The sequence below is a fragment of the Leucopleurus acutus genome, assembly GCF_964270905.1.
Source record: "Leucopleurus acutus genome assembly, chromosome: 7".
NCBI lineage: Eukaryota > Metazoa > Chordata > Mammalia > Artiodactyla > Delphinidae > Leucopleurus > Leucopleurus acutus.
In genome coordinates, this window is record NC_139150.1 from 34455034 (window position 1) to 34482742 (window position 27709).

General features: G+C 43.9%; 1 protein-coding gene across 1 annotated transcript in view; it reads right to left on the reverse strand.

Annotated features, from left to right (window-relative positions):
* Positions 1–15113, reverse strand: part of LOC309964485 (stimulated by retinoic acid gene 6 protein-like) — a 51469-nt gene extending 36356 nt beyond the window's left edge. The window contains 1 exon segment of the mRNA XM_082843542.1: positions 15011–15113. Coding sequence (XP_082699668.1) covers positions 15011–15030 — 20 coding nt within the window. The 5' untranslated portion in view covers positions 15031–15113.
* Between the last annotated feature and the right edge of the window lie 12596 nt (positions 15114–27709).

Sequence of the window (27709 nt, forward strand, 5' to 3'; positions counted from 1 at the left end):
CACCACATGGAAGAAGGGAGAGGTGGGTAGGAACAGGTGTAGATACAAAGGGAAGTGAAATGATGACCAAGTTCTTGTCATGTTTAGAAAGATGATGTAGAAACCTGCTTTCTCTTTCTGGGCTTTATAAGTAAAATATAATTCTAAGTAGGTATGCTAAAAATCCACAGTTAGCTACTAGAAGGATATAAACAGAAAGTAAATCAATGTATTAAGAAGTGTATATGAAGGAATGAAAATTCAATCACTCCAGCAAACACAGGAAGAGAAAAAAATGAAATAAAGACTACAATTGAAACACCACAAGAACAAAACTGTCCAAAGAATATTAAGCCACCAACAAAGAAGAAATAAAAATATTCAATACATTTTTAGAATTTCAACTAGTAATAAAAGGAGAAATTAAGATGAAATGCTGTCTTATCTATTAAAGTGGGAATTATTAACAACACCACCCAGCAGGGGTCCCCAAGCCCCAGGCATGGACCGCTCCACGTCGCTCCCCATCGCTCGCATTACCGCCTGAACCATCCCCCGCATCCCCCCTCCCCCCCACCGCCTTCCCCCTGGCCCCCCCGCCCCCACCGCGCCCTCCCGCCGCCCACCCCGCCCCGCCACCACCCGGCTTCCGTGGAAAAACTGTCTTCCATGAAACCGGTCCCTGGTGCCAAAAATGGCCAGCATTAGTGAAGGCTAAGACAAGTTGGTATTCATTTGCTGGTAATCAGAAGTGTAAGGAGGTATAACCATTCTGAGGATTAACTTTGCAATATACACCAAGAACCTTTAAATACAGCAATTCCACTTCTAGGAATTCTACTTCTAAAAAATATACACTATGGAAATAATCAGAGAGGTGCCTGAATTCAGGTACTAGAAAGCTAAGATTCTCACTCTTCCTGCCCCCCTCCCTCCCTCATATGTGTGTATAACATTTTAAATGTAATGTATGTTCATCGTAAAACATTCAAAATACTTACAAATGTGTAAAGTAGTAACTAAAAGCCCTTTCTCCTTCCATAATTATGTGTGTTTATAACCTGTAGTTTCAAGCAAAAATGGAATTGGACTAAACTTGATTTCTTCATTTAATCAATAAAGGAAATGGAATTCTTTTAATAAAGAAAGGCAATTTCTAACGTTACGATATACAGACCCACAGAACTCGTTCATCAGGGTGACTCTGCCTACACCAATTCACTGCTGAGCCCGTCTTTTGCTTGGAGGGCAGAGCTGAGAGTTAGTCTGGTAGCAGCTAGAAACAGGTGAGCTCAGGGACAGTAGAGAGTGTAGCTATGCTTTCACTCCAGCAGTGAATAGATGAAAGCTATGCTTTCACTCCAGCAGTGAATAGATGAAGCAGGCACTGGAGTCAATCCAAGTTAGAAGGCCACTGAGAGCCCCTTCTTGGTCTCTGAGACTCATACTGCTTCCTAGTGGGTCCAGGGCTTGAGGGGCAGATCTGTTGAGGGGTAAACAGCTTTTGCAGGGCAGCAGCCAAACAGCACCCCCAAATGTAGGAAATCCGATTTCCACTGATGATAGCTTGGAACTGTGTTTATGATACACTGTTAAGTGAAAAAAAAAATTATAAAACAATATGATCCCAAGTTGTGAAGAGTGGTCATCTCTGGGTTGTAAGATTTGCATTCATTCTACTTTTTTTTAATGATTTTCTTGAAGTTCCCAAGGGTAGTACACAGATGCATTGCTTGATAGCTGCTTAGAACAGTGCTTGACACAAAATACACAGTAATAAACACATGTCGAATGAATGAATGGCTTGCTTTTGTAAACAGGGAAAAGACTGGACTTTATGCCAAAGCAATAAAACACCATCTGAAGGGAAGTCGCCCAGGAATCAGCATAAAGTGAAAACATGCAAGATTTGTTCTGTGATAGGGCATAAATTACAAATCTTTCATTATTTAAAAAATATTGAAAATAAAAAGCTATGAGGGTGAAACAAGCAAGGACACACAGCTGGTGCATCTAGAGCAAGGGTCGTCTGCGTTCCCAACTCCTTTCTCCAACACCCCACGCTGATTGCCTGATGGCCTTGGTGGGGCGTCTCTGTGCTCCCGCAGTCCTGATTCCTTTGGTCCTAACATTATCACTCTATAGTCACAAGTTAGGGCTTCCCTGGTGGCGCAGTGGTTAAGAATTCACCTGCCAATGCAGGGGACACGGGTCTGAGCCCTGGTCTGGGAAGATCCCACATGCTGCGGAGCAACTAAGCCTGCGCTCCAGAGCCCGCGTGCCACAACTCCTGAAATCCAGGCTCCTAGAGCCCGTGCTCCGCAACAAGAGAAGCCACTGCAATGAAGAGTAGCCCCTGCTCACCGCAACCAGAGAAAGCCTGCGCACAGCAACGAAGACCCAACTCAGCCAAAAATAAATAAATAAAATAAATAAATTATAGTCATAAGTTAAACATATGATAATAACTTTTATTGATTAATGTCACTTTATTGTGTGTCACTATGTCCTAGGAATCCTGCTATTTTATATTACCTTATTTAATCTTTACAAGAATCTTGTGAGGTAGATTGTATTACCTCCTTTTCATAATGAGGAACTGAAGCCAGGAGAGGTTACCTAACTTGCCCAGGAGGAGGTGAGGCTGGGAGCCAGGCACCCCTGCATGTCACCATCCTCCCAGCCCCCGCTGCTGGCTCATGTGGCCCCTTGGAGCTCCTAGCATTCTCTGACCTTCCGGGCTATGGCTGACTCATCTCTGATCCCAAGTCCAGCCCAGCACCTGGCACAGACAGGATAAGGGCATGTCTGTTAAATTCCAAGGGAAGTTCCCTCAGGAAGCTGAGGCCCAGAGAGGGCCAGTGGGCAGAAAACATCACGAAGCCCAGGACTACTTCAGGTCCAGCTCAAGGGGCTCAGTGAGCGGGACCCTGACCTGGTTCCCACTTCTGAGTGCAGAGAAGGGTTGGGAAGGAGGGAGAGGTATGTGCAGTGTGTGTGTGTGTGTGTGTGTGTGTGTGCGTGCGCGCGCACACGTGCCCGTCCATGTGATGCCTCCAGCAATGCAGTAGCCTGTGTGCTGGGGTGTCTGACTCTGGGCCAGCCCTGGCCTGCCTTTGTGAATCCCATCAATCCTCTAACACACAGCCTCCCCACAGTCCTGCCTTGGGGTCGGAGGTAGATGTAATAGTGTGCTCAGGCTGGCTTGTACCAGCTTGGAACTGTCACATTATCAGGAATTTTGCAAGCCGGTTGTTAAACACCACCACTGGTAAAAATTAAATTATATAAATGTATAATTAAATAAGTTATTTAAAAGGAAGGTAGTAAAGCCTCAAAACCCATCACTTCCTAATTATTTTGCTACGTTTTGCTATGATTTATTCTCTAGAGGTTATTTACATCTGTTATACCTGCACCATGAAAACTCTATGTTATGGTCTGTGCCACTACCGTGCCTCTCTTCACATCTCCATGTCAGCAACATCATGTTGTTAGCTTGAAATTAGCCATGCTGGGGGAATTTATACCAGGGAAATGGGTGAACACTACAAATCAGGCTTTGATTTACTGTTCTGCAGACTGTCTAGAAAGTGACAGAGAAAATGTTAACAAGGCAGATTAAATTTAAACATATGTTTGTAGCCATTACATTGTGAATAGCAAAAGAAAAAAGAAAAAGAGGAAATATTCTTCTAGAATTTAAAACTCTTATCCCATTCATTGAAAAAATAGTTTCTGGCAACTGACATTGACAAATGAGTGAAGTTCTAACTTATATATACCTTGTCTCCATTGTTTCACATCTGTGTTACTCATTAATGTCAATAAAAATATCAACCAACATTCATGTCGAAAATAACCTCACGGGTCAATGGCAGGTTGGCTACAGACACAAGAATTTGGCAAAAATCAATGAAAGCATTCTTTGAGATTTAATTGGCTCTGTGCAATCTGCAAGAAAGATCATTGTATATTTTATTATTTGTAAATTTTGCGTGATAATCTATTCTAACAGTACAATTTATATTAAACTTATGTAAGTATATGCATACTTTTTTCAGGGAGCCAGTTACTACACATTTCCTGGCACACCACTGGGCAGATGGGACACTGGTTCTGGGAGTGGTCAGGAATAATGAGGATGGCTGAGTTTGGAGACCTATGTCAATATAAACTATGCTTTAGGAGAAAGACAAGTTTAGCAGAGAGAACACAGGAGCGGGCCAGTGCCCCACCCTACCCTCTTCTCCCAAAGCTCTGCAAAATGAGGGGGTTGGACCAGATCAGTGTTTTTAAGTTTTTTGACTACAAGTCAAATATACATTATAGCCATGACCCAGTTCGGATACATGTGTGCAAAACAAATTTTCATAAAACAATACCATTAATATGATCTCTGGTAACTTTAATTCAATTCAATTCTATTCATTTTGTTCTTTTCCATCCCATTTTGTAAAATGCTGGCCGTAAACACGAAATTAATTTTACAACCCGCGAATGGGTGTCAACCAGCTGTTTGGAAAAAAAAGACTTGACTATGAGGTGACTGCTAGGGTAGGGGCTGTGCACCCCTGAAGGCCTCTGACTCCTGACACCTTCAGCAAGTATTGGTCTTTGCACTGCAGGGTTCCCGAATACCAGGCCTTGTTCTGATGGATAGACAGCAGGTAAGGTCATTTGCAAACTCTTTAGCTCAGGCCCTATCACTTGTCTGGAACTGTTGCACCAGCCTCTTTGTTCACCCCCCTGAGGCCGGAGTCACCTGGAAAGGACACTCCACCCTCCCCCAGACTTAGCCTGCAGTGCTCTCTGGTGCTCATCACTTCTGCTTCCTGCTACAGGTGCATTTTTTCATGCTTAATCTCTCACTTTCAGACTGGGCTTTTCATAAGCAAGAAACATGCTTCATTCCACTTTGAACTCCTACCATCCCCCACCCCACCCCACCCCCAGCTTCTGACTAGGGACAAGGTACATAACAAATCCAAGCAAGTGCTGAATGAATGAGTGAAGGGGGAAAAGGAAGGGGAGGAAGGTGGGCGGGAGAGAGGGAAACGTCTGTGTACTCTGCGTGCTGGGCAAGCACATGGCTGAGCTGCACCCTGTCCACACCCGTGATGTGAGACACTCCAGTCCACCCTTGGCCACGGACTCACAGACTCCTGCCTGGTCACTCAAAGGCTCTGGAACCCAAGGCCATGGTGGTTTGAATGCCCCCAGGACCTGCCTCCAGCCCCCCACACATGGGCAGCCACGAAGCCTCATCTGGGCACCTCCAGTGGTGGGAATCCTCCAAGTCGCCCCTTCCATCTCATCGAGTAAGGGGGCCCAGAGGGAAAAGTGCTGGACCTGGGAGTGAGCCCCACTCCAGCAATCATTAGCTGTGTGCCCGTAGAGGGGCCCTGCCCCTCTCTGGGCCTTACTCTTCTCATCCTGAAAATGGATCTAATACTCCCTTACAGGCTGCCGTGAGGATTAGATACAGTGAGAGTCCAGTGCTCAGTCAGTATTGAACTTTCCCGTCCATTCCCTGCTTTTGGACCAAAGAAAAGGATTTTCTTTCATTGGGTTGAAAGGGAACTCTCACTGGCTGTTTCTACCTCCTCAGATGCCGGACCCCATCTGCTCCTCTGTCCCTGGAGCATCTGGGGTGAGCCGTCTCCAGACTGAGCGCCTCCCCAGCCCCAATCCAGTGCACGTCATGGGCAGCTGGCCTGGCATCCCTGGCCTCCTGCTAGGTGAAGGGGTATCCGGGACTCCCCTGCCCTGGGCCCCTGACCACACAGTGGACTGAAGTCCTTCACCTGGTTAACCAGTAGCCAGAGCGCTGCACATACCTGGCCCTGTGACCAGTGTCCTGCTCCACACTGCAGGCAGGGGGGCCCAGAGCACCCTTGCCCAGACTGGCCCCGCTGTCCTCCAGAGCCACCAGCTTCCCCTGAGGCTCTCACATAAAGGTGGCTGGCCAGGAGAAACCATTCCGAGGCCACCCAGCTCTGCTGCTAAGTGCTGTGCCTCCTTAGGCTCAGGGGGGCCCGTGGTCTCAGTTTGGTCACTTGTAAATTGAGAAGGTTGGACTGCTTGGGACTCAGCCCACAGTCACAGCAGCCAGCCCACTGCGTGGAAAAGTTTTCTTGCGTCTGTGTCCCCCACTGGATGGGGAGATACTAGGGGGCAGGGACCTTCCTCATTCTTCTCATGTGCACAGCTCCTGGCCCAACGTGGCAACAGCAGGTGCCCACTAACGTTTCCTAAATGGATGGATGGAAAGCTAATGTTTCTCAAGGGCCTACTGTGCACCAAGCTATACCTTAAGGGTTATGCTTTTATTAACTAATTTCAGCTTCACAACAGGCCTGTGAGAGGTACTATCATCACCCCATTTCACAGATGAGAAAACTGAGGCTCCAGAAGATGAGGAAACCCGTCCAAGCTCACCCAGCCAGTGAGCAGTGGAGCCAGGACTTGAACCCTGGCAACGTGGATGACCACGTAAGTAACTGACAGCTGTCATCCTCCATGACTCTTGAATGAATTTTTCTGTTCCTATGGGCAGGGCAGTGTGAGTTCTTTCGGCACAAACACATGAGAATTGCGGGTGCTTGTGAAGGTTTGAGAGTGGATGTGTGTGCAGGTCATTGGTGTACGCACAACTTTAAGAATGGTGTGGGGGAAAGCAAACTCCCCCTCAAGATGAAATCCATGAGGAAATGATAGGCTGTCTGAGGAGGGGGAGTGGGCAGGGGTGTCCAGGGGACTGCCCATGTGTTGACAATTGCTGGAGTTGGGTGATGGGAATAGGGGGTTCTTTATATTATTCTCTCTTCTCTTGTATAACTGTGTACACATCCATAATAAAAAGTTTAAATTTTTAAAATAAAATAAAGTCCACGACTATCACAAAACCCACACAGGCTGCCACCTTGCTGACTGTCCCTTCTGTTTTCCTCCCAGCTCCTCCATCCCCCACAGGCTTGCCTCTGACACCCTTCCCAGAAAGTTCCATGTGTCTTTCTGTGCTTCTCTCTCTTACTGCCTATTGGTTTGTCCCTGTCTGTCACTTTCAGTGACTGTGAGATCAGGGGAAGTTCCATAATAAAATACACATTGATACCCTTTTTTGATTCCATTTTTCCCCCAGGGTCTCTGTCTTCTCTGTGTGTCCAAATCTGTTTTCTGCTTCTTTGCCTTGACTACTCCCATCCATTTGGACCTTGCTTTACAGGTAGGAATTCTCGGCTCTGGTTGGTAACCTCCACCAGACAGTGTGTATAGGTGGGTTTTCATGCCCATGTGGGTCCTCAGATCTGCCCAGAGGAAAAGCCAGGGATTTGGAGTCAGAGACCTTGCGACCTGGGGTAAATCATTTCTCCTCCTGAAGCCTTGGTTGCTTCATCTGTAGAATGGATGTGATCTACTTCCCTAGATCATTAGAGAATGGGTATGAATGGTGCTTTGTTAACTGGGAAGCACCATGCTTGCTGGTTCTCAGGCCTGCTTCCACCTTCCCCACAACTCCCTCCCACAGACGCTATTCCACGAGGTGGGAGTGGAGGATTCCAAGCAGCAGCCCGGCCCCCCGCAGACCCTGGGGCCCCTCCCGGGGGAGGGGGGGCGGACACTGGCGTTACGGAGAGACACAGGAGCCACAGTACCAAAGAGCTGGACACCCTGGCTGGGTGCCTTGGCTCCACCACCACCTGGTTAACTGACTCAGAGAGACAGAATCAGCTCAGTCAAGTTGGGAACAGAGCTCTCCCCCAGGGCAGAGGGGCTGCGAGATCTTCCCCTGTTCTGAGCAGGGCACTGTGGGAAATAACAGTGCTTTACAGTTTATAAAGCACTCTCATCCCAAGGTCTCACTGGGTCATCAGAGAGCACGGGTCAGAGGGAGCCTGTCACTTGTCCACAGTGGGACTCAAATACAAGTGCTAATTTTTTTTTTTTTTTTTTTGCACCGCTCGGCATGTGGGATCTCAGTTCCTGGACCAGGGATCCAACCCGCGCCCCCTGCATTGGAAGGGTGGAGTCTTAACCACTGGACCGCCAGGGAAGTCCCCACGGGTGCTAATTTTAAGAAGAGATATTGATTGACCTTTTGTGTCTGGCCTGTCTTTATTCCATCTTCTCCCAGGGCCTCTCTGTTTTCTCTTCTGTGTGTCCAGATCTCTGTTTATTTTCCTTTTGACCTTGCCCATTCATTTTGAGCTTGCTGTACTGAGAGGAATGATCTGCACCTGGTAGGTACCCTCCTTTCGGAGGGAGTGTATGAGAATGTTTTCACACCTATCTGACAACTTCAGACAGAGTTACCATGCAAAAAATTGGTGATTGAAGAAGACAAAAGCCCATTTTCTGCTCCCTACCATTCTTAACTGTCCAGTAAATCAACATTCATTTTCATTTATTTTCACTTAGTAAAATAATAATAGCTATCGTTCATTGAAGGTTTATCACATGCTGGACATTGGGCTATGTATGGTCTCTACAGTTATTATCTCAGTCTTTTTACAACCTATGCAGCATGGACTATTATTCCAACTTCAAGGATAAAGCTTTAGAGAGGTGAAGTAAACGCAGATCTTTTCAATTACCAAGCCCTTTTACCTCTACTTTCAGAAGATCCTACCAAACTAAGAGAGGAGTTGGAAAGATCAGTGACCATTCACAACCCCACTCACAGAGACCTAGATTGGCTGTTAAGGGGTATTCTTCCCACGCATGATTATTAGTTAGCAGACAAGCCAGGCGGGCCCCTGGGAAAAAAAACCCTCACAGAGGAATCAGACAGCCAGAATCTCTCCCAGGCCCTCCTACAAATGACTCGGAAATGGTTCAATAGAGGCTGATATTCAGAGGCTGATAGAGCAATTGTAGAGGCTTTCCCCCCTAAGGTGAATTGGTCCAAGGTTGAATATGCACTCAGAAATAAGGCCTTTGTTTAAAACACCTTAGACAGGCTTTTTCAGTCTATTAAACCCTGAAACTCTCTAATGTAGAAATCTTTTTATTTCCATCTCAATAGGAAATCACCCTTATACAAAGCAGCAAATTTAGTTGGATGGGTGGGTCAGTCTCTTGATATTCAGGTTACAACCCAATTCTCCGAAATAGAAAACAATTGTCTTTGTCTTGCAAATCTCTACAAAACCAGAAATGTGGCTCTAGAAACAATTCAAAGTCCACCTAGCCTTATCAATCCCCAAATCTCCCCTTTTCATCTTAAAATGCTTGTAGATACTGGGATTTCAGAAACAGAGTTGTACTGCACTTAAGAAAAAGAAGGACAATTTTAAATAGTAATTACTCTAGACCTCTAATAATAGGCAAATATACCCCAAAACTCCTTGGAGAAAACTTGAGTACTTTCTCTGTGCCTTCTTGATGTACATTTTCTACATTCATCTTCTCTGGGACCTAAGAACCATTCTTTGAAAAGCAAACTTTAGGGAGAAGTTTCTCATCAGAAGCAGAAGAGAAGGAACTATGTGGAAATCAGACTAATGAAAAATCTTAAATGTCCTCCCACAAATCTTAGTAAAAAGCTTTAGCCATCTGAGCAGGTGACAACTGCCAAAACAAAGTTTGAATCCAACTGTTCTTTTATAAGCTAGTGAGTTTTGTATTATTGTATGTGTCTCATGGCTAAAATTTTAGAACAACAGTTATAAGGTCTTGTTTGCATCTGTCTGTATGTTTATGTATGTTTATACATGTATGTTGTAGAGATGTGATATCTCTCTACCTCCACGTGGTATTGTCGAAATTAATGTATAAAGAGCTCTATTTATGTGGGTTGAAGGACACGTGTTTGTAAGGATTGGGTATTCTAAAACTCTCATAAATACATAGATAACGTTATCTCTGTTGCAAAACTGGTCAGCAAGGAAAATAGCTTGGGATGATGGCTGACTTTGTCTAATGTCTCATTAGATTTTTGTGAATAGTCTAAACATAATTGTTGGGAAGAAGTGATGTAGATAGAGGTAAATGGGATAAGAGTTTTCAGGTGAACTTTTCAGCAATAAATATGTGTATGGTATTCTAATTAAAAATAGCTACCAAAATCTTTTTGGTAACTTGAAACCTTAAAGTTTTGCTAAGCTAAGTTAAATAATGGAATCTCATTGAATATCTAGGTCATTTCCAAATAAGATGAAACAGTGAAACATTAATTACTGAACACAGGTTTACTGACTCTTATTATTACAGAGAAACTAAAGATATTTGGGTTTATTAGTAAATGTATTTTGTGCCACACTGAAAGATTGTACTATGAAAAAGTGTACGCTTCAAAATTACGAAATGTATTCATAAATTTGCCAGTCTACGGAATTCTGGTATAAGAGTTCACAATTGCTCACTTCTTAGTTTTCACCAGAAGTTAAGGTTGCTAAGGGTTAAGAATTCTAATTAATATATGTAATTAAAGGTACCAGAAATAATATGGGAAACAACTCTGTATGCAAGAAAAGTAAGATATATTTTTACCTAAGAAAAGATATGATGTATGCAGATGCATTTCTGTTGAAGGAAATGAAAGTGATTTTGTCCTAAAGTAAAGCTGGTTATTTCAGAATGGGAAGGTGGAAAATAAAGGATAAACTAAATGTATATAGAAAGTTGAAGGGGGAGAGAAAGAGAATTTTACGTTGTGTAATCAAGCTGGCTGAATCTGAATTGTTATTATAAGGGTATTTAAAATAAGCCTTAATAGTGTACTTATATAAAACTGGAACTTGATTTTCTTTCATCTGTTAAAAGGACAAAGTTCTATTGGACTATTGGTCTTCTCCTGATAAGAAGTTGTGAAAGGTTTTTCTTTACCTCTTAAGTAATCTGCCTAGAAAGCAAAGATTTGGTGTTTTATCAAAATAATTTCCTGTGCTACATGTTGTCTTAATCAGGTCTTTGATTATTTAAGAGAACTGAATCATCTCAATATTAAAAGAGATAAGTTTTGCTCACAACTGTGTAACGATCTCTATTTGCCTTTAAAATCTTTTATTGTCACTTTGGTTAAGTAGACAACTATGTATTGTTTCATAGTGTGATTCTTAGTCAAGTGTCCAAACTTCTTGATATTTTTGACAAACTTTGCCAAATCAAACTCTAACTAAAGTCTTTTTGACATGGAAGTAATTTGGGGATTTTCCAGAGGGCCCCTGGAACATCTCAAAAGATTTCCTCTCCTTAAAGATAGAGAGATAGAGGCTTATTGATATGTTAAATTATATGGAAAGCACTGTCAAGTAAGACATAATACTAAGCCTTCTTTAAGTTGTATTTGTATAGGTATATAAGCATTCCAGAAATTGTATGAAATTCCTAAAATTTTGATATGTCTGGTATAATGTTAATCAGTCATAATTCTAGTAATTACCTTAATAATAACTAGAATGTTGTCTGTTACAGAGATAACCAAATTTCTTTGTCAATCGCATTGTAATGAACTCTAATCAGATCTTTAACCATGGCCACTTTTAAGTCTTTGCCATTTACAGAAGTTACTGTTTTACTCTGATGCTTTTGCAGAAGTGTTTGCAAGTGTGCTTCATCTTCAAGGAGATTCATGGAAAGGACTCTGGCAAGCACAGATTTCTGATAACTTAAAGATCATAAAACTGAACTGAGTAAGAATCTCCAGAACTGATGAAAAAACTGGCTTTAAGCAGAACAAGAATTAATAACAGACTGAACGAACTGATGATGATGATTATAATTTTATGACTTTTTGTCTGAAACATTGTTGGTTCCTTAATGTTTTGTTTTTCCAGATTAAGTTCTTTAATATTAAGGAAACTTTTTCTCTTAAGCTACCTATGACTTAGAGCAATTTGATAGAGCAATTCACCTTTGTGAATAAGGATGAAACAATTACTTTCTCTCCCTACCTGATCCCTTCAGAATTTGGAAGCTTAGTGAATGTTCTTTATGACAAAATATTTATTTGCATAAGTTAATAAGAATCTATTCTTCTTGTAACAGGACACAATTGGAAACATTTGTTATATTATCGAAGCTTTGGTTGGAATGTCAGATTTGAGAAGATTCATAGAATCAGATATGACAAGACAGTTTTAAATAATTAAGGCTGAGTTTATAGAGACAATAAATCCCCTTGGAAAAACAGCCTGGTACCTTGCTTTCAGGGTTCCTGACAGTCTTACCAGGTTAGTAAGGAAAGTCCCTTCCTGGCAGGTACAGGATACTTGGGGGACCTCAAAAAGAGAGGAATCAACTCAAATCTATAAGCATTAAGGCAAAGTCTGATGGAAAGTCTTTGACTTGGCTTCCTGACCTCTAGATGCTTTTATTTTTTTTTTCCTCTAGATGCTTTTAAAAGTTCAATCTGGGGCTTCCCTGGTGGCACAGTGGTTGAGAGTCCGCCTGTCGATGCAGGGGACACGGGCTCGTGCCCCGGTCCGGGAAGATCCCACATGCCGCGGAGCGGCTGGGCCCGTGAGCCATAGCCGCTGGGCCTGCACATCCGGAGCCCATGCTCCGCAATGGGAGAGGCCACAACAGTGAGAGGCCCGCGTACCGCAAAAACAAACAAACAAACAAACAAAAAGTTCAATCTGAAATTCCTTATGAAAAGCCAGCAAAGAATATTTAAAAGACCCTACATGGTCAACTGCTATTCTTGCTGCACTTGCACAAATAATCGGGACAAGTTTATTGAAACTAGACCTATTTTGTGAACAAATTAGTCTTCATTTGGCTATCTTTGATAGAAATAAGGGTGATTTTAGAAAAATTATGTTTCAGTAGAAACTATAATACACACTTGTAGATAAGATTCTAGTTCTGTTAATTGTCTCTGGGGTTTTGTTCTCTACCCGTAAACTGGACTGGATCCTGAATTCTAGTTTCCTCAAATATCCGGCCACAAATCTCCAAACTAATGTTTCCAATTTACTCCCACCTTTTTGACTTGGAATCACTAAAAACAAAAGCTGCCCTTTTCCCTGAAACCCTGCAAACTGAATGTGAATGGCTTGATATACACTTCAGAGAAATCACCATAACAGCTCATATTTAGACATTGCTTGTGCCTGTTGCTTTGTGGGCCACTCAGAAAGTGTAACTGAACACCTGATGACATCATCAGAGACACTCAAACTGCAAAAGATGGTTCAACCCTAACATAGAGAAAATCTTCTTGACTGGCTGCCTCCTGGGCTCAGAAAGTCGTTTAGAGTCTTCTCCAACCATTAAGCTTTAGTTTTCTTCCGTTTCCATAGAAATGCCTCTTAATAAATACCTGACCACTGGCACTATCTAGGCCTAACTCTGGGAGCACACCTGCAAGACCACCTCCTGAAATGAGACACAACTGTTTAACTAAGCTGACCTATTCTCACTACTGAGACAGGTTCAATGAGATATGGAGCAATTTGTCAACTCAGCTTCTGGACTGTGAAACTTGTTTGAAGTTTCAAAGGTGGGATGAAGGGGGGAAGAATTTGTCACCCCAAGATATGCCTACTCAGCATAAGGATTATTTTAACATGGTTATTTTTAAGAAACTGCAGACATAGGGGAAGCTCTAAAAATGGAGCTTTTGTAGCAGACATTTACATGTATGGGGGAAATCTCTTGTTTGTAAGGGTGTCTTCCTCACTGTACCAGGAATGGTAGATAAGGTAGACAAGGTAAGATGACCTTATCTCTAGAAACTCTTATCAATGTAGAAAACAATTATTTAAATCTGCATAATGACCTTACCCTTGTTTACTGTGCTTTTCCTGATAACCTCCTATAACTAACTCCTCAACCCCAACATTTTCTTTTGCCTTTAGCTGAAGATGGTATTTAGGGTGACAGCTTCAGCCATTTGGGGGAGTTACTCTATTTTCCTGGGTATCTCCCATGTATACAGGAGGCATACATATTATTAAATTTGTTTGTTTTTCTCCTGTTAATCTTTTTATTACAGGGGTGTCTCAGTCAAGAACCTAGAAGGGTTCTTTCCCTAGAAGGGAAAATTATTTTTCCATCCCCACAATAACATCCTTTGACAATCTAAACAGAGAACACTGTGACACCAGAAAGTGATGGCTCTAATATTTGTTCTATTTTTGAGCAGCCTTTTTAGTACTGGGATCATTTAAAATGAAGTGTTTAAGTTTATATGTTTGAGTGAGAACGCTTCTAGATGGGACTGTACAGCTCTCAAAGTCCTTTCACACTCTTTTCTCAGATGATCTTCACAAAGCTGTGGGTTAGGTAGGACAGGGGTTATTACACCTGATTAATAGATAAGGAAACCAAGGCTTTAAGATCTGCTAGAAACTACAGAGCCAGGACTCAAGCCCAGGTCTGCTAACACCGTATCTGCGCTCTTCCCTCTCCACTCTGTGGCTCTAAACTGAAGATGAACAGAAATCTATTCACCGACCCATTGTGCCAGCTGCCTACAAATTAGGTAAACCATGCCCTCCTCCCGGTTCCATGAATCACCATAGCAAAGAAGACAGTTGCCAGGTTTCGCAAAAAACTAAAAATAGAACTACCATGTGACCCAGCAATTCCACTCCTGGGTATATATCAGAAAATAACAAAAACACTTATTTGAAAAGATACATGCACCCTAATGTTCATAGCAGCACTATTCATAGTAGCTAAGATACGGAAGCAACCTAAGTGTCCGTCAACAGATGAATGGATAAAGAAGATGTGGAACATATGTACAATAGAATACTATTCAGCCATAAAAAGAACAAAATTTTGCCATTTGCAACAACATGGATGGATTTGGAGGGTATTCACTTAAAAACTGTGAATCATTGTACACCTGTAACTAATACTGTACCTCAACTATACATCAATTAAAATTTTTTTATTTAAAAAAAAGGGGGAACTCCCTGGCGGTACAGTGGTTAGGACTCGGTGCTCTCACTGGCAGGGGCCCAGGTTCAATCCCTGGTCAGGGCATGGCCAAAAAAAAAGAAGAAGAATACAGTTGCCAGGAACATACAGTTGTCCAGCATGACTTGTCTCAAGCCTGACCCTGATAACTCACCTTGCGTTTGAGGAAAGCATCTTGGTGGAAAAGCACTGCCTGCAGCTCTGGTGAGCAATCTGCTTCTCTGGACGGTTCTTTGGGCTTCTCTTGCCTCTTGGTGATGACTGCTTCTGATGTTCTGACGTTCTGCCCAGAACCCAAAAATAAAACCTCAGCGAAAGGCAAACATCCAGTCAAATATTTACCAGAGAAATGACAGCAAGTGGGTGGCCTCCTTCCTTGTTTGGGAACACTACTGGCTATTCTTCTGCTCTACCGCCCTTCCCATGCTTTCTCATGCAAAAGCAGGAACTGCTCTCCTAGTTCCTCTCTCCAAGACTCTTGCTGCCTCTCACTGGCTGTGGGCACTGGCTCCTTGAGCTACTGGAGCTTTGCCCAGAAGTTGAGGCCTCTTCGGCTAGCTGTAAGAATTATTACAGGCAATAAAGTAGGACTCTGCCTCAAGGCAATAAACTAGGAAACTAGCACCACTGGCTTCAAGATTCTCCTTGGAAACAAGACAATTTGCTGGGAGAAGTGGCTGGAGACAAGTTCAAAACTGAACCCCACGCATGTGGCAGAACCGGGGCTAGCTGTCCACAAGGAATTCCTGCTCCCTTGCCATAAAGTGAAGCTGTTGCTGGCAAGGACCGGCCCAGCCAGTGGGCATACTCCCCAGCCCACCAAGGAGTCTAGGAATAAACACGGGATCAAGGCTACCAATGGGATGTGAGCAGAAGTGATGTGTGATACTTCTGGGCTAAGACAGTTAAGAAGCAAGTGTGGTTTTTCTACCCTCTCCTTCCCGCACCTGCTGGTTTAGGACTCAAAGGCCCTAAAGGAATGGGATGGGAAGGAGCCTGAGTCCCTGAATCACCATGTAGGGGAAGATGTCCTCTACACCAACTGTCCATAAGCAAGAAATAAAGGTCTGCTGTAATAAGCCAGTGGAGTGCCAGCTTGTTTGTTACAGCAGCTGGTGTTGCCCTATAGCTAACACAGCACAGAACGTGGAGGACTTGTGAGCATCATGTGGTCCAAGTTCTTGATTTTAAGGACGAGAAGACGGAGGCTTAAGGAAGGGAAGTACACTAAGAGGACTAGCCTGAGAAAGCCTGCCACGTCCACAGAGCTGTGCCAAGGGTGTGAGCATCCATGCCGGTGCCATGCAATTCTGTGCCCCAGAGCACTGCTCACTGGACCAAAGCTGAGTGCCTGACCCAAGGGCAGCCAGTCATAAACCACATCAATCTGCCATCTGTGATGGACATTCTGTCCAACAGGCCACCTCTTTCAGGAGTCTGACCTTGAGACACAGAACAAGAACTAAACACTCATCAGCGGGACCGAGAACCAAATAACACCCAGAGAGATGCAGGAAGCTAAGGAATGGTCAAGTCCTGATCAGGGCAGAGCATGACTCTTGCTGCTGAGAAGTGTGTTAAGATTTCCCAGTTACCAGAATGGCCCACGGATTCTACATGGCCACCCTGCTCCCAAACGATCATCCCGAGCCAAATGGGAACTAGACCCCAGGTGCTCTCGTCTGTTGATTCACCGCATCCATCAGCTGCCAGGCCAGTTAGTGGCAGCATCGCACGCCTATTGCCCATGAGTTGTCTGTGGCTCCTCCCCTTCTCTCGCCTCATTCGTTCTGCCACCTGGCGGCTCTTATCCATCCCTTGGATGTCAGAGGGCTCATTCCTCTTTTCCCTTCTGCCAGCCTGGAGGTGGTGTTCAGAATGGTGGAGCCACAACATGGAAAGAGCCTGGGTCCCTGAATCAACACTTGAGGAGACTAGGAATAGCCATTTGAGAGTTTACACAAATAAGGAGTAATCTTCTATTATGTAAGAGCCATTATATGCTTTGGAGTTTGTTTGTTAGAGCAGCTAGTCCTTATCCTAACCAATACAACTTCCTTTCCATTCACATTGCTACTGCTGCAGTTGCAGCCCTCACCACCTCCTGCCTGGACCAACACAAGTGCTCTCTAACAGGCCTGCAGCCCCCAGTCTCCATGCTTAGTGCAGACACGCATCTCCCTAAAGCAGAGCTCAGACTTGCCAAACGTCCTCCATGGTCTGCTCTCCCAACCCTGGCTTTCCAAACCCTCCAAGAAGTTGCTTCAACCCTCTTTTCCAGCCTCATCTCCACTGGTTTCCATCTATATTTTTTTCAAAGTTGCTTATCCATCCCTAAACATGGCCTTTCATGTTACTCTGGCTCTTTAGGGAACAAGGAACAGAGATCCACTCGAGTTGCCTGGAGTTCAAGGGGTTTCCAATTCCTCCCCTGCAAGGGCTGGGGCCCAACCAGGGAAGGTGTTGGAGACTGAAGCCACTCTTGGGAAAGGTTCCTCCCCTCTGTGGCCAAGTGGTCTTTCTCTTGTCTCTCTCCTTTTTTGGCCTTTTTCTTCAATCTTTCCTCTCTCTGACTCAGCCCCTTTGCTTCCTTAGGGTTTCTGCTCTCTTGGGGTTTTAACTCACCACCATCCTGACTTTAGTTCATAGTATCCTTTCAACCTCTACCCCCAAAGTCCACTGGCTCCTTCCCAGAGTTCCCCAGTTCTAACTGCTAAGAGAAAAGATCTGCCCCAGTTCATCTTTTTCCCAGGTGGTTACAGCCAGTCTATGCCTTCCTGTCTCTGGCTCAGTCCTATACCCCTCGTATAAGTTTGCTAGGACCCCCATAACAAAATACCATGTACTGGGTGGTTTAAACCAGAACTTTATGTTCTCACAGTTCCAGAAGCTGGAAGCCCAAGATCAAGGTGTCTGCAAGTGTGGTTTCTCCTGAGGCCTCTCCTTGGCTTACAGACGGCTGCCCTCTCGCTGTGTCCTCACGTGGTCTTTCCTCTGTGCACCTGTACCCTAGCATCTCTATGTCCTAGTCTCTTCTTATAAGGACACCAGTCAGATTGCATCAGGCTGCCCCAATGGCCTTGTTGTAACTTAATTACCTCTTAAAGGCCCCGTCTCCCGATAAAGTCACATTCTAAGGTACTGGAGGTTAGGGCTTCAACATATGAATTTGGGAGGGGACACAATTCAGTCCATAACACCCCTGGTCTAATCAGCTCTGACGGAGTGGGAGGGGGTCCTGGAGGCAGTGAATAGGCACCATAACCGACAATTCAGGCCATCTGTGTTCGCTCGCCTTGATCCCTTTACTCCTGCCTAGAACGGCACCTCCCACCTGCTTATCGCCATGGTTTTTCGTTCATTAAGTCCCACCTCAAGCATAGTATCTGGCGTAGTGTTCTGATCGCCATGGTGTAACCTTACTTCTCTTGGCTTGGCCTACATCTCTTTTATGGCACATATTCGGCCTTCTTTATTCGTCCATTTAGCACATATTTGTGGAGAAGCAGCCTGGGGCAGTGGTACAGAGCGTGGACTTTGGGGCCAACTCCACCACTTACCAGCTGTAATTTTGGCCACGTTATGTTGTTAACCCCTCTGATCCTCGGTTTTATCTGAGACAAGCTACACCTACTTCATGACAGATGAGGCTGAAATGAGCTAATATAAAATGCTCAGGAGGGTGCCTGACGCACAGCAAGCCCTCAACGAGCATGAGCAATTAGAGGGCGCATGCTCTCCACCAAGTGCCAACTGGAAAGTGGAGCAGACGGTCACATCCCAGTTAATTGTGCCCAGGTCCCAGTCCCCCTGTTAGATCACGGTAGCTTGGAAGCCAGGACTAGGCCTGATTCGCCATGACGCCTGGGAGACAGGGGAGGCCCCACAAATGCTTGCTTTCAAAATTGAAAATGATGAAGGAAAAACGAAAAAGACAGAGAAATATGAGGATCAGTACAACATAACTCTCTTACTGGACACCTGCAAACAAAGAAACACTGTCAATGTGTTTCCTCTGAAAGCAGGCCCTCTCCTTCCCAGAAGCAGCAGTTCTCGGTACCTCCATGCCGCGTCATTCAGAGAAAAGAAGTGTAAAGCTCTCCTCCTTCAGGCACATGGAGATGCCATCTCTTCTGTGACTGCTCATCTGCCAGGTGCTTCCTGGCTCCACTGCTCAGGCTCCAAATGGATATTTTAAATTCTTGGATTCTCCTGGTTACTTCCGTCACAATTCTACAATTGCTCTCTTCACACCATTAAGGAAGAGTCACTATTGAATCGCCACTGACTGCCCAGGGGAGTTAGGAAGACGGCCATGTTAAAGTGGGAGAAAAGCCAAGACTCTTGTTCTAAAATGCTTCAGTTCAGCACAGTTTCAGTCACAGTAATAAGGAATCATTTCTAAGTGGCTACCATGCTCCAGACATGGCCTCTTTGAACCTGGAGACAACCCTGTGTAATCCATTTCAATTTCCCCCTCATGCTTTCTCATTTTAGTGTCGAGTCTAAATGCAGAACTTGACATGTGTCTGTAGGACAGTTCAACATTTGATTTCTCTCTGCCATTCTAACCTCTGCAAGCCTTTTTGAATACCGCTTCTTCTATCCAATGTACATTAATTCCTTTTTGAAGTACTCGGGCATTTGAACACTTTCGCTGAGTTCATCCAGGTTATTGATAAAAACATTTAATAGAACAGAGCCCTAAGCACTCCGCTAGAGACCTCTTTCCGGGAGCCATGTAATGGTGCTGCAGTTGGCAGAACGTGAGGAAAGAGATGACTACACGAGAACCCAGGTTAGGAAGACTTACTCTATTTAAGCCCTGTGTTTATCAGGGTCCAGGGTTCTGGAGACATGACACAAGGAAATTCAGCAGTGCATCACAAAGGCCATGCTTGTTTCCCGAGTGTTGGGAGCTTATCACAGGACAGCCTCTATTTATTCTATAGACATATGGCTTAATTATTTAATTTAGAAAAAAAGAACCAAAATATCTGGAAGACCTAGGGCAGGGCAATTTCTTCATTAAGTAATATCAATGGGTATGACCCTTGACTAGGGACAATATTTCTCACTTTGAAAAAGAATGAAGCTATCCTATATTCCCATCCTGTCCCTCCTCTGTCACAAACAGGCCTGGCGCCCTCTGCTGGCAGAAGAAAGACAAATGCAAGACAAACTCCTTCTCTGGGAGAACGTTCAGTGGCCTTTGTGACCTGGCCCCAATTTATCTTCCCAGACTAGACTCAGCTCTGGAGAAGTCCACAAGACATCTGACTGACCTCTCAGGTGCCACCCACCTCCCCTTCCCTGACCTCACCCATTCATTCAGGTCCCAAAATTTACAAAGTACCTGTGTACTGAGAAGTATGGTAGTCCCTGAGGGTAGATGCCCTGGAGACACCCGCCGTCTTCCCAGGTCAGCCAAGACCCTGGCTTAAGTACAGTGTCCTCCCTGGGGAGGGTTTCAGTGCTTTGCAGTTCATCACAGGCCGAGTGCAGAGAACGAGGGAAGAGATTACTGCAGCAATAGGCAGGCTGGACAAACTGCTGGGATGGGGCTGCCAGGGGACAGGGAGGCGCAGCAGATCACATTCTGCAAAGGCCATTTCTGGCACTGGGAGGGGGACCCATTTTAAGTGGAGGCCAACCATGCACAGGAAAAGGGGCCCTGGCCTGGGACCCCCACCTGAAGGACTCTGATTTTGAGCGAGTCCCTTCCTACGCTGGGCTGCAGTCTCCCTCTCTGTAAAGTGAGGATGTCAGAGGTGGTCTCTAAAGACCCTTGCTCCCTACCTGACCCAGCTCAGATGTCACCTCTGTGAAGCCTACCCACATCTCCTCACCGACCCCACTGCTTCAGGTAGACTTACACCTCTGAGCATTCGGTGATTGCCTGTATGCATTTTTGTCCTCCCCTCAAACAAAGGGCACCTTATCCCAGCACTTTGGCTCATCTGAATTATTAAGAAATACTACAGTATATTGAACTAAGGAATGAGGAAGTCATATCTAGATCTGTAATCCCTGTATTGTCCACAAGGTGGCAGTCTGCACAGGTGGCTGCTATACCTACCTTGCATTTTGGTGGAAGCCCTGGGAAAAGATGCTGAAGGGAAGAACGGAGAAGTAGGAAGGAGTCTCCTCAAAGACTTATCCTCTGGCTCCTCGAAGGGTATGTGCTGTCCCTCTCCCCTCCACCTTTAAAGTGTCAGTCTCAGACAACAATGCAGGCCCTGAGCTACAGGGGCCAAGCCTGGATATTCCACATTTCCAAGCTTCTCAAGCTGGCTGGGCAAGGCTGGTGATCTGGCCCTCACTGCCCTCTCCGGCCTCCTGTGCCTCTGCACCTCCCACCCCCATCCCCACGAGCTCTCTCCTCCTTCCTGACTATGCCTTGTTCTCTCTGGTCTTCATGCCTTCGGACATTCTGTGCTCTCTCTCCACTGTCCTTCCAGGCAGCACCTACTGGCTCTTCAAGACCCAGCTGAGTGTTGGAAGGATGTGGAGAACAGGGAACCCTCATACACTGTTAGTGGGCATGTAAATTGGTGGCAGCCACTTTGGAATACAGTATGGAGTTTTCTCAAAAAACTAAACATAGAAGTACCGTATGACCCAGCAAATCCACTCCTGTGTATATATATCTAAAAAAAACGAAAACACTAATTCAAAAAGATACATGCCACCCAGTGTTCATAGCAGCATTATTTACAATTGCCAAGATATGGAAGCAACCTAAGTGTCCATCAACAGATGAATGGATAAAGAAGATGTGGTATATATACATACAATGGAATACTACTCAGCCATAAAAAAGAATGAAATCTTTGCAGCAACATGGATGGACTTGGAGGGTACTATGCTAAGGGAAATAAGTCGGGCAGAGAAAGACAAATACTGTATGATATCACTTATATGCACTTTAAAAAACACAATAAACTAATGAATATAACAAAAAAGAGGTAGACACACAGATGTAGAGAACAAACTAGTGGTTACCAGTGGGGAGAGGGGAGGGGGCAGGGACAATACAGAGGTGGGGGAGTAAGAGGTACAAACTATTAGGTTTAAAATACGTTACAAGAATATATTGTACAGGGACTTCCCTGGTGGTCCAGTGGTAAAGAATCCGCCTTCCAATGCAGGGGATGTTGGTTTGATCCCTGGTCGGGGGACTAAGATCCCACATGCTGTGGGGCAACTAAGCCCGCATGCCACAACTACTGAGCTCACACGCCTCAAAGAGAGAGCCCGTGCACCACAAACACAGAACCCATGTGCCCTGGAGCCGGTGCACCACAACTAGAGAGAGAAAACCTGCACGCCACAACTAGAGAGAAGCCCACGCCACTATGAAAGATCCCACACGCCTCAGTGAAGACCCCTAGTACCACAACTAAAACCCGACACAGCTAAAAAAATAAAGTAAATAAATAATAAAATGTAAAAAGAAGTCTATCTAAAAAAAGAAAAGAAAAAATAATATATTGTACAGCACAGGGAATATCGCAAACATTTTGTAAAAATTGTAAATGGAGTGTAACCTTTAAAAATTGTATTGGGTTGGCCAAAAATTCGTATGGGTTTTTCTGTAAGATATTATTAATATTAAATATTAACATTTAAAAAAAGACCCAGTTGAAGAAGCATCTTTTCCAGAAAACCTCCTTGACTCCCTTTTCCCCCAAGCACTGTTCTGTAGCAGCGTTTATTGCACTGAAGTTGCTTTTCCTATCTGCCTTGCCTTCTTTGAAGAGCCTGTCTTGCTCTTCTATCCCCACCCCCTCTGTGCCCTGCACAGGCCTGGCGGGCAGGGGTTAGGCCCTCTGAGAGCTTGCTGAATGAAGAAGGAAGCAATGAATCTACGAATTAGGGATGAGCTATAGTAAGATCAATGGAGAAACTCCCCCTCCCCAACAGGGGAGTCATTTGAGAATAAGAAAAAAAACTTTATTTTTCTGTTGACCCTGGTTCAGGAAGGGACCAAATGCTCCGTAGCACAATAAAGGCACATTATTACTTTGAAAGGAGCCGGGCCAAATGTTCATTAAAAGAGGCCAGCGCTTTCTTCATGTGAGACTAGGCTGTGCTGCTTTCTAAGAATGAATGCTCCCTTTGGCAAGGTGACTCCTCTTTCAATTATTTATACAGACACTGATGGCAGCTGTTTCACTCTCCTGGCAGAAAAGGTAAGTTCCAGGGGCTTCCTGCCTCTAACAGGAGACTTTACTCCATGTGTCACAGAACTGATGTTGGGATTCTGCCAGTTGCCAGGGGTGTCTAGTCGATTCAGGACCTGGAGAAGTAAGCACAGGTGGGTTCACTGTGATTGGAATATGGGCCCTGACTGCTGTAAGCCCCCACGTAGACTGTGGGCTACAGTGGACCACTCTAGTAAATGATCACAGGTCTCTCTGGAGGGGGCTTAGATGAAGATTTCTAGAATCTCTACAGAGTTCTTCAAGGGGGCGTGGCCTCCTCTTCCAACAAGGGGCTCCGTGTCTAGATGAAGTCTGAACCTGGTTAAGAGACCATGGCTTGAGATTGGTTCAAGATGGCAGAGTAGAAGGACATGCTCTCACTCCCTCTTTCGAGAACACCAGAATCACAACTAACTGCTGAACAATCATTGACAGGAAGACACTGGAACTCACCAAAAAAGATACCCCACATGCAAAGACAAAGGAGAAGCTGCAATGAGACAGTAGGAGGGGCGCAATCACAATAAAATCAAATCCCATAACTGCTGGGTGGGTGACTCACAAACTGGAGAACATTTATACCACCGAAGTCTACCCACTGGAGTGAAGGTTCTGAGCCCCACGTCAGGCTTCCGAACCTGGGGGCCCAGCAACGGGAGGAGGAATTCCTAGAGAATCAGACTTTGAAGGCTAGCGGGATTTGATTGCAGGACTTGGACAGGACTAGGGAAAAAGAGACTCCACTCTTGGAGGGCACACACAAAGTAGTGTGCACATCAGGACCCAGGGGAAGGAGCAGTGACCCCATAGGAGACTGAACCAGACCTACCTGCTAGTGTAGGAGGGTCTCCTGCAGAGGCAGGTGGTGGCTGTGCCTCACCGTGAGAACAAGGACACTGGCAGCAGAAGTTCTGGGAAGTACTCCTTGGCGTGAACCCTCCCAGAGTGTGCCATTAGCTGCACCAAAGAGCCCAGGTAGGCTCCAGTGTTGGGTCGCCTCAGGCCAAACAACCAACAGGGAGGGAACCCAGCCCCACCCATCAGCAGACAAGCGGATTACAGTTTTACTGAGCTCTGCCCACCAGAGCAACAAACAGCTCTACCCACCACCAGTCCCTCCCATCAGGAAACTTGCACAAGCCTCTTAGATAGCCTCATCCACCAGAGGGCAGACAGCAGAAGAAAGAAGAACTACAATCCTGCAGCCTGTGGAACAAAAACCACATTCACAGAAAGATAGACAAGATGAAAAGGCAGAGGACTTTGACCAGATGAAGGAACAAGATAAAACCCCAGAAAAACATCTAAATGAAATGGAGATAGGCAACCTTCCAGAAAAAGAATTCAGTATAATGATAGTGAAGATGATCCAGGACCTCGGAAAAAGAATGGAGGCAAAGATCGAGAAGATGCAAGAAATGTTTAACAAAGATCTAGAAGAATTAAAGAACAAACAAACAGAGATGAATACAATAACAGAAATGAAAACTACACTAGAAGGAATCAATAGTAGAATAACTGAGGCAGAAGAACGGATAAGTGAACTGGAAGACAGAATGGTGGAATTCACTGCTGCAGAACAGAATAAAGAAAAAAGAATGAAAAGAAATGAAGACAGCCTAAGAGACCTCTGGAACAACATTAAATGCAACATCACTCGCATAATAGGGGTCCCAGAAGGAGAGGAGAGAGAGAAAGGACCCAAGAAAATATTTGAAGAGATTATAGTCGAAAACTTCCCTAACATGGGAAACGAAATAGCCACCCAAGTCCAGGAAGCACAGAGAGTCCCATACAGGATAAACCCAAGGAGAAACACGCCGAGACACATAGTAATCAAACTGGCAAAAATTAAAGACAAAGAAAAATTATTGAAAGCAGCAAGGGGAAAATGACAAATAACATACAAGGGAACTCCCATAAGGTTAACAGCTGATTTCTCAGCAGAAACTCTACAAGCCAGAAGGGAGTGGCATGATATACTTAAAGTGATGAAAGGGAAGAACCTACAACCAAGATTACTCTACCCGGAAAGGATCTCATTCAGATTTGATGGAGAAATCAAAAGCTTTACACCAAGCAAAAGCTAAGAGAATTCAGCACCACCAAACCAGCTCTACAACAAATGCTAAAGGAACTTCTCTAAGTGGGAAACACAAGAGAAGAAAAGGACCTACAAAAACAAACCCAAGGGCTTCTCGGTTGAGAGTCCGCCTGCCGATGCAGGGGACATGGGTTCATGCCCCGGTCCGGGAGGATCCCACATGCCGCAGAGCGGCTGGGCCCGTGAGCCATGGCCGCTGATCCTGTGCGTCCGGAGCCTGTGCTCCGCAACGGGAGAGGCCCGCGTACTGCAACAACAACAACAAAAAAACCCAAAACAATTTAGAAAATGGTCATAGGAACATACTTATCGATAATTACCTTAAACGTGAATGGATTAAATGCTCCAACCAAAAGACACAGAGGTGGTCTCTAAAGAGACCATATGAGCAGCAATACTCATATCAGATAAAGTAGACTTTAAAATAAAGAATGTTATAAGAGACAAGGAAGGACACTACATAATGATCAAGGGATCAATCCAAGAAGAAGATATAACAATTTAAAATATATATGCACCCAACATAGGAGCACCTCAATACATAAGGCAACTGCTAACAGCTATAAAAGAGGAAATTGACAGTAACACAATAATAGTGGGGGACTTTAACACCTCACTTACACCAATGCACAGATCATCCAAACAGAAAATTAATAAGAAAATACAAGCTTTAAATGACACAATAGACCAGAGAGATTTAATTGATATTTATAGGACATTCCATCCAAAAACAGCAGATTACATTTTCTTCTCAAGTGTGCACGGAACATTCTCCAGGAGAGATCACATCTTGGGGCACAAATCAAGCCCCAGTAAACTTAAGAAAATTGAAATCATATCAAGCCATCTTTTCTGACTACAACTCTATGAGATTAGAAATGAATTACAGGGAAAAAAACGTAAAAAACACAAACACATGGAGGCTAAATAATACGTTACTAAATAACCAAGAGATCACTGAAGAAATCAAAGAGGTAATCAAAAAATACCTAGAGATAAATGACAATGAAAACACGATGATTCAAAACCTATGAGATGCAGCAAAAGCAGTTCTAAGAGGGAAGTTTATAGCTATACAAGCCTACCTGAAGAAACAAGAAAACTCTCAAATAAACAATCTAATCTTACACCTAAAGGAACTAGAGAAAGAAGAACAAACAAAACCCAAAGAACAAACAAAACCCAAAGAACAAACAAACCCAGAAGGAAAGAAATCATAAAAATCAGAGCAGAAATAAATAAAATAGAAACAAAGAAAACAATAGCAGAGATCAATAAAACTAAAAGCTGGTTCTTTGAGAAGATAAACAAAATTGAAAAACCATCAGCCAGACTCATCAAGATAAAGGAAGGAGAGGACTCAAATCAATAAAATTAGAAATGAAAAAGGAGAATTCACAACAGACACCACAGAAACACAAAGCATCCTAAGAGATTACTATAAGCAACTCTATTGCAATAAAATGGGCAATCTGGAAGAAATGGAAAAATTCTTAGAAAGGTATAACCTTCCAAGACTGACCCAGCAAGAAATAGAAAATATGAACAGACCAATCACAAGTAATGAAATTGAAACTGTGATTTACAATCTTCCAACACACAAAAGTCCAGGACCAGATGGCTTCAAAGGTGAATTCTATCAAACATTTAGAGAAGAGCTAACACCCATCCTTCTCAAACTCTTCCAAAAAATTGCAGAGGAAGGAACACTCCCAAACTCATTCTATGAGACCACCATCACCCTGATACCAAAATCAGACAAAGATACTACAAAAAAAGAATATTACAGACCAATATCACTGATGAATATAGATGCAAAAATCCTCAACAAAACACTAGCAAACAGAATCCAACAACACATTAAAAGGATCATACACCATGATCAAGTGGGATTTATCCCAGAGATGCAAGGATTCTTCAATATATGCAAATCAATCAATGTGATACACCATATTAACAAACTGAAGAAGAAAAACCATATGATCATCTCAATAGATGCAGAAAAAGCTTTCAACAAAATTCAACACCCATTTAAGATAAAAACTCTCCAGAAAGTGGGCGTAGAGGGAAACTAACTCAACATAATAAAGGCCATATACGACAAACCCACAGCAAACAACATTCTCAATGGTGAAACACTGAACAAGCATTTCCTCTAAGATCAGGAACAAGACAAGGATGTCCACTCTCACCACTATTATTCAACATAGTTTTGGAAGTCCTAGCCATGGCAATCAGAGAAGAAAAAGAAATACAAATTTGAAAAGAAGTAAAACTGTCACTGTTTGCAGATGACATGATACTATACATGGAGAATCCTAAAAATGCCACCAGAAAACTACTAGAGCTAATCAATGAATCTGGTAAAGTTGCAGGATACAAAATTAATGCACAGAAATCTCTTGCATTCCTATACACTAACGATGAAAAATCTGAAAGACAAATTAAGGAAACACTCCCATTTACCATTGCAACAAAAATAATAAAATACCTAGGAATAAACCTACCTAGGGAGACAAAAGACCTGTATGCAGAAAACTAT